We start from the raw sequence: 6,783 nt of genomic DNA on the forward strand, positions 1-6,783 counted from the left end.
TGTTAGATTCCGGTGGACAGTTGGGTTCCCCCCCCCCCGTTACTCACAATTTGTCACCCTACTGTCTTCTGGCCTCTGCTTCTCTTGAGAAGTAGACGATTATCTACAATCTTGTTTTTCCCTCTGACGGCTTTCGAGATTTTCTCCTTGTTTTTGCTGTTCAGCATTTTGACCGACGTGTCCCTGGCTGTGGGTTCTCCTGTATTTACACTGCCTGGCGTTTGCTGAGCTTCTCGAATCTGTAAATATATGACTGACCAAATTTGAGAAGCCTTTTGGGTTGTTTCTGTCCAAATATCTTTTCTGTCTCCCTTTTCCCTCTTCTCTGAGAGAGAGTGGGAATCCAGACCTTTGGATGTCATCCTATAGACTGCTGAGGCTGTTTCCTTTTTTTAAAAAAAGACTTTTTCACAGTTTTTAGATAAGATAATTTTTACCGATCTATTTTCAAGTTTCTTGACTTATATCTATTATGCTGTTAAGATCATCCAATTTTTCTTTTATTTTAGATATAGTAATTATCAATTATAGGATTTTCAGTTGGCTTTTTCATAGTTTTTGTTTTTCTGTTGCTGTTTCCAGTTTATTACCTTATTATGAGTATATTTTAGTTTTTATCCTTAAGCATGATTATAATAGATGCTTTGAAATACTCATCTGCTGAATTTTAATATTTAGGCCATCTTGGGGTTGGTTTCTGTTGTTTCCCTGTTTCTTCATATGTTTAGTGATTTTGAGTTGTAGCCACGATATTGTGAGTGATACATTGTAGTTACTCTGGATTCTGTTATATTCCTCTTAAGAGTGGTCTTTTATTTTTAATTGTGTTAAAATATGCTTACTGTTAGGTTTCGTCTTAACCATTTTTACATGGATGGCTGAGCGGTGCTGGGAGCGTTCACTGTGCAGCCCTCGGCACCGCCCGCACCCAGAGCTCTTTCATCTTGCGAACCCGAAACTCTGTCCCCGTTGAACACTTAGCTCCCCACCCTTCCCTCCCCGGCCCGGCTCTGCCATCTACTTTCTGTCTCTGCGACCGTGATGACCGGTGAGCGGGCTCACACAGCGCTCGTCCTGTGTGGCTGGCTTACTGCCTTGCCCTGGGCCAGTGTCCCCCAGGCCCGTCCATGTCGCAGGCCTGCCAGGGTCTCCTTCCTCTCTGAGGCCGAGTCGCCTTCCACCGCGGGGACGGCCCACGATGGCTCACCCTCGTGCGTTCACGGACGCTCGGGTCGCGTCCACGTTCGGGCAGCGAACACGCTGCTGTGAGCACGGCGTGCAGCCCCCTCCCCGAGACCCCGCGCTCGCTCCTGTGGGCGGGCGCCAGGAGTGGGTCGCGGGGCGCGTGGCAGGCAGTCCGTGTTTCATTGTTCGAGGAGCCCGCACCCTGCTCCCGCAGCGGCTGCCCCGCCTCGCATTCCCCGACGGCACGAGGCTCCCTTTCGCCCGCGCCCCGCCGCGTGTCCTCTGGTTTGGCGAGCAGCCGCCCTCGCGGGTGTGAGCTGGTTCTCACTGGGCTCGTCTGGAGGGCGGTGCTTCAGTGAGCCCCTGTGGCGCTGCTGGTGACCTGCCGGGCTGTGGCCGGGCTCCGCTGCCCGCCCCCGCCTGGGCCCTGTCTGGCCGAGTGGGCCCCACGGCTCTGCTCTAGGAGGGCTGTCGCCGCAAACCTTAGGTCCAAACTGAAGAGTGGGACGAGTGCCCGGCACTGCTGCACCCGCCTCCGGCCTGTCCCAGCGCCCTTGGCGGGCACCTCTCTATTTCGCCCGCTGAGCCTGAGCCTCAGGTCCCCGTGAACACCCTGGGCGTGCGCCCTGGAACCCTGCGCCCCGGTGCCGAAGGCTGTTTGCCGCACACGAGGCTCGGCTGCCCTGGGCCACCGCTCTTCCTCGGCCCCCTCGCCCACGGTCCCCGTCCACCCCATCTTCTCTGTGTCAGCGGGGTGCAGACGCTGGCAGCCCTTGCCGCCGCATGTCGGCTGTCTCTCCCCGACACCCCGGGCCCGTGTGGGGAGCAGCAGGCAGACTCGGCCCCAGTGCTCGTCAGCAGCAGCCCCCGTGGTGACTGTTCCCACACGGGCTAAGTGTCTGTGGGGCGAAACTGTCCCCAGCCAAATTACTGCTGGGCGTCGAGGGTTTCCTCAGTCTGGGGATGCCGCGCCACCTTTCCCGAGGGTCTCCTGGGTGGCTGTCCCAGTGCATCCCCACTGGAATGGGTGGCCGCCCTTGTTCCCAGCCGCCCTCTTGGGGGTTGGTTCCTTTACTGGGTGTTCCTCACCGGGGACTATAGCTGTGCAGTGAAGACCCCACATGACCTCAAGACCACAGCCCCTGCACTCGGTCCCCCATGGGACAGTGACATCAGGGCTCAGCAGTCGCCCTTGACCTGCTCAGCCGGCCCACGCGGTGCGCAGCGGCTCCCGTCAGCACGTCCGGCACGGGCCTGGGCGGGGAGGGCGGCCGGGGTTCGCGTGCTGGCGCCTGCTGTCTCGCTCCTGACCCTCGGCCTTTTGCTTTTCCCATCAGGCTGGCCCGATAGTGTGCTGGGCTTTGGGAGACCTGGTGTCACACTGCTGACCAGGTACCCTCGTGCATGTCACTGAACCTCGGCCTGGGGGTCCGCCTCAGCCATGACAGGCCTGGGTCTGTTAGCTGCTGCAGGCACGTGTAGGGGGGTAGGTGGCAACGTCCCTTTCAGGAACGAGTAAGCAGATGGAGTATCCTGCCCGCGGCCATGTTGCGTGTTAGATAGAGGTCGCGGCACACCCGAAGTTCCTTGCCTGACACTTTTGTTGTCCTTAAAGTCCTTTACCATTTTGTGATTTTGTATCATTTTTTTGTGGGATTAGGACTGCCTCCTGTGACCCAAATCATTATGTAAGACATCATAAATTACCTCAAAAAAAAAAAAAACAGCCCAGAAGAAACTCCACAAAGCCACAGAGACGCCAGCACGCTCATCTTCGGTCGTAAGTATAACGTTTCTTTTTCTTTTCGTTTTTTTAGGACTGTAGTGTTCTGAGAACGGAAGCATCTGGACTGAATGGAATTTAGCATCCAAAAAGGTCCTTTTTCTGTTCAGAAAGCTGTGAAGAGCGTAACGATGAAGCAGGCACCGGAAATCCTCGGCGCGAACGGGAAGACGCCGGGCTGCGAAGCGAGCCGTGAGTGCTCCGTGTTCCTGGGCAAGGCCCAGCTCGCCAGCAGCCTGCAGGACAGCGTCGTGCCCAAGTTCAACGGCCACGACGCGCTGCCCTTCCTGCCGGCCGAGAGGCTGAAGGATCTCACCTCCCGCGTGTTCAACGGAGAGCCCGGGGCTCCCGATGCCAAACTGTGCTTTGGGCCCCAGGAAGCGAAGGGCGTCGGGACGCCGCCCAGCACCGCCCCCACCAAGAACGGCTCTCCGGAAATCAAGCTCAAAATCACCAAAACATACATGAATGGGAAGCCCCTCTTCGAATCTTCCATCTGTGGCGATGGAGCTGTAGCCGCGCCCCCGTCGGAAGACAGCGGGCCGAAGCCGGAGGCCGCGGCACGGCGGAGCAGGAAGCGGGGCATGAAGTACGAGTCCTTGCTGGAGCCGGGTCTGGTCGAGGCCGCGCTGCTGTCCACGGTCTCGGGTCCCCCGGATAGAAAGGTATTTGTGGGGACAGCACAGCCCCTGCTCCCCGAGCGAGAGAGCCGTGTCAGGACGCTGCCCCGTGCTTGGGGGCGGGGGGGAGGGTGCTGGGGCACCCCAGTGGGGGCGTGGGCCTGGCCCCAGGGGACCGTGACATCGTTCCTGGGCATGTCTTGCAAGGCCTAAAGAGGTAACGAGGTGTCTGAGCGTGACGTGGCCACGAAGAGGCCACGCAGTTTCCAAGCCCAGGTCTGGCCACTTCCAGCCCTCGCACCCGGGCTGCGTCTGCGGGTCTCCGCTCCAGACGCCCTGTTCAGCCTGTTCTGGCCAGTGGGACAGGGGCACCTGGGTGGGCCTGGGCGGCGGCCGTGCTGACAGGGTGCTCTGGTCACTCCTCCCACATGGCTGGCTGTCCGCGCCCCTGTCCCTCCACCAGCGGGCCAGCAAGCAGTGCACCCCTGAGGTCAGAGCTGTGTCTTCCAACCTCATATCCTCAGTCCCAGCTCAGAGCACTGTGAACAAGCGTTCCCTCGTCAGAGGCCGTCTGAGCTAGCATGAGAATGCGGTGCTTCGTGTCCTCATCTCTTAAAGTGACACTTCGGAGGGCCCACCACCTACGTGAGCGACAGCCACACAGAGCAGCCCGGCGCCCTGTCCACCTGGGGCTGGGCTCCGGGAGCAGTCGGTGCTCACTGGGCCACAGCGCAAGCTCTAGGCCCCTTGCTGGAGCCCGGAGCGGGAAGCTGAGTCCGGTGCGAGGTTGGAATGTTTAGTTTAAAATTTTAATTGAGGCATTTTATTTGCAATTTCCACAGATAGGAGGGGAAATGGTCCAGATTTCTTTGAAATTGTCAAAATAATGAACTTTGAGTGTTTAAAAGTTGTTTTTGAGTGCTCGGGTGCTGGTTAGCCCTCGCTAATGCACTTACAGTGGCGATTCCTTGAAAGACACCTTTGGGGGCCTGGGCTGCCACAAGGCCTCTGAGGTGCCCGTGCGCGTGATGCCAGCTCTGTCACTTGGTTCTGTTAAAGCTTGAGTAAGTCACCTGGTTTTTGACTCTGTCTTCAGAGTGGAGACAGTACGCGTCCCTGTGGGCTCACCACGTGGCGTCGGTGACTGGTCTTCGTGGAAGCGCCCCGTGCTCCAGCGCGCAGCCTTGGAAGGGTGGCTCCGAGTGCTCACTTGGGTTGGGGCTGTTGGCTGCATGTCCCCGCGGAGCAGAACCAGAGTGGTGGGGGTGGCTCCATTCAGGTCTCAGCCTCCTCACCCACCTGCGTTCCAGGGTGGGGAGACTGAGGCTCAGGGTGCCCAGGACTCAGATGCAATTGTGGGCTGAGGCCTGCCACCAGGCCCCACGTCCTTGCCACACTGGGCCCTTTCACGCGGGACGGCGCGTGTGCTTCAGGGAACGGACAGACCTGGGCGGAGGGGCCGAGCGCCAGGGTGCAGATTTGGGCTTCCCTGAGGATTCTTGACCAGGTGAATCAAGCACATTTAAAGACTACCCACCAGGCAAGGAAACAGACGGAGATAGAGACCTTTGTGACGCTGAGCGCCTGCTGTGTGCAGACACCGGCCCACCCATTAGCCGAGGGCAAGGGCCGCCATCAGGAAACAGCGAGGGGGCGCCCCTCTTTAGGGGGTGTGTGTTTGGGTCCTCTGGCCTGAATAACCCTCAGTCCCCTGCGTGTGGGAGGCCGGACCTGGGTGTTGGTGCATGTCTCGTGTTGTTCCTTTTCAGATTCCAGCTAAGAAAGAGCCCTCCTGTCCAAGTACCGGCCGAGACCAAGACCAGCTGTTGAGATACAATGTCGGCGATCTAGTGTGGTCCAAAGTGTCCGGTTACCCTTGGTGGCCATGCATGGTTTCTGCTGACCCCCTGCTCCACAGCTACACCAAGCTCAAAGGTGCCGTGTTTGGGCTGGGCTCCCCCTCTGCCCCCAGCCTCCCCTTCAGTGTCTCCCTCAGATAGCCCTCCTCTGGTTCTCCTCCCGTTTTTAATTTTGTTAAAACGCACATGACAGAACCACCACTGTAACCACTTCAAATGCACAGCTCAGTGGCGTTAAGCCCATCCCCGGGCCTCCCCTCTTGTGAGTGTGACCCTGTCCTCATCGAACATTGCTCCCTGGCCCCTCCCCCAGGCCCTGGCAGTCACCATCTACTGTCTCTGGTTTCGATTTTCTTCCCTTACGATTAGTATGCTGAGCATCTTTCCCTGGGCTCCTTGGCCCTTTGTTACATCTTCTCTAGAGAAATGTCTCTTCGAGTCCTGGACCCATATTTGAATTGGGTTGTTTTTTGTTATTGAGTTTACTGCGGTTCATTTTTGCAACTTTGCCTAAAGTTAGTGATCGATTCAGATATGATACACTGCCATGTCTTTATAGATCCAATTCAGGTGGTATACTTCATCAGATTGAATTAGTATTAAAAGAGAAGTGGTCTTTGCCTTGTATTGCTTTTCAGGTTTTATGATGAATAATTTCATTGTTATTTAGATACAGAGGGTGCTTATTTTAGCATAATTTCCAGAAATAGTATATTATATACTGAGTTTTGAGTTTTAAAAATACCCCAGTTAATTTTATTAGGCCTGTGGGAAGGAGAACTAGAAATGATCATCTTTGGTGTCATGAAACTTGGGATGACAAATTGGTACATAGGACAGTTGAAGAACGTACTAAGAGTAAATGTTATTGATACAGATTAGAGCAGGGTATAATCTAAATAGTTGGGCATCCCAAAAAACAAAAACTCCCGTTTTAGAGAAAAAAAAGTGATCAGGTGGCTTGAGATTTTTCTAGAATGAAGTTCGGATTTAGTGTGGGGAAGGCGAGGTGTGAGTCACACAGAGGTGGGGCTGAGCAAGTTCCCAGGTGACCCGTGCACCCTTTGAAAGTGTGGGTGACGAGAGCCGTGGGCTGGGTCAGCGGGCACTGTGGCCCAGGGCTGCGAACCAGCCAGCCTTGTCGGCCCTTTTCTGGCCTTCGGCTGGAGGTCGGAGCTCGAAGTAGCCGTCTAGGCTTAGGCCCTGCCGGCTAGCTGCGGAGCAGGTGGCTCTTGGGCGCAGGGCTCAGTGCTCCATCCTGGCAGACAAACCCTGCCGGGCGAAGAGCACCTCACTATGTCTCACCTAGGCCACTGCCCCCGGGTGGGCGGGCCTG

General features: G+C 56.4%; 1 protein-coding gene across 1 annotated transcript in view; it reads left to right on the forward strand.

The window, feature by feature from the left end:
- The first annotated feature begins 2,978 nt into the window (after positions 1-2,978).
- The window catches only part of NSD2 (nuclear receptor binding SET domain protein 2), a 52,576-nt gene continuing 48,771 nt past the window's right edge, over positions 2,979-6,783 (forward strand). Inside the window, 2 exon segments of the mRNA XM_011374692.2 lie at positions 2,979-3,633; positions 5,358-5,523. Of these exon segments, the coding sequence (XP_011372994.1) occupies positions 3,040-3,633; positions 5,358-5,523 (760 nt within the window). The 5' untranslated portion in view covers positions 2,979-3,039.

Source organism: Pteropus vampyrus, unplaced genomic scaffold (assembly GCF_000151845.1).
Source record: "Pteropus vampyrus isolate Shadow unplaced genomic scaffold, Pvam_2.0 Scaffold253, whole genome shotgun sequence".
NCBI lineage: Eukaryota > Metazoa > Chordata > Mammalia > Chiroptera > Pteropodidae > Pteropus > Pteropus vampyrus.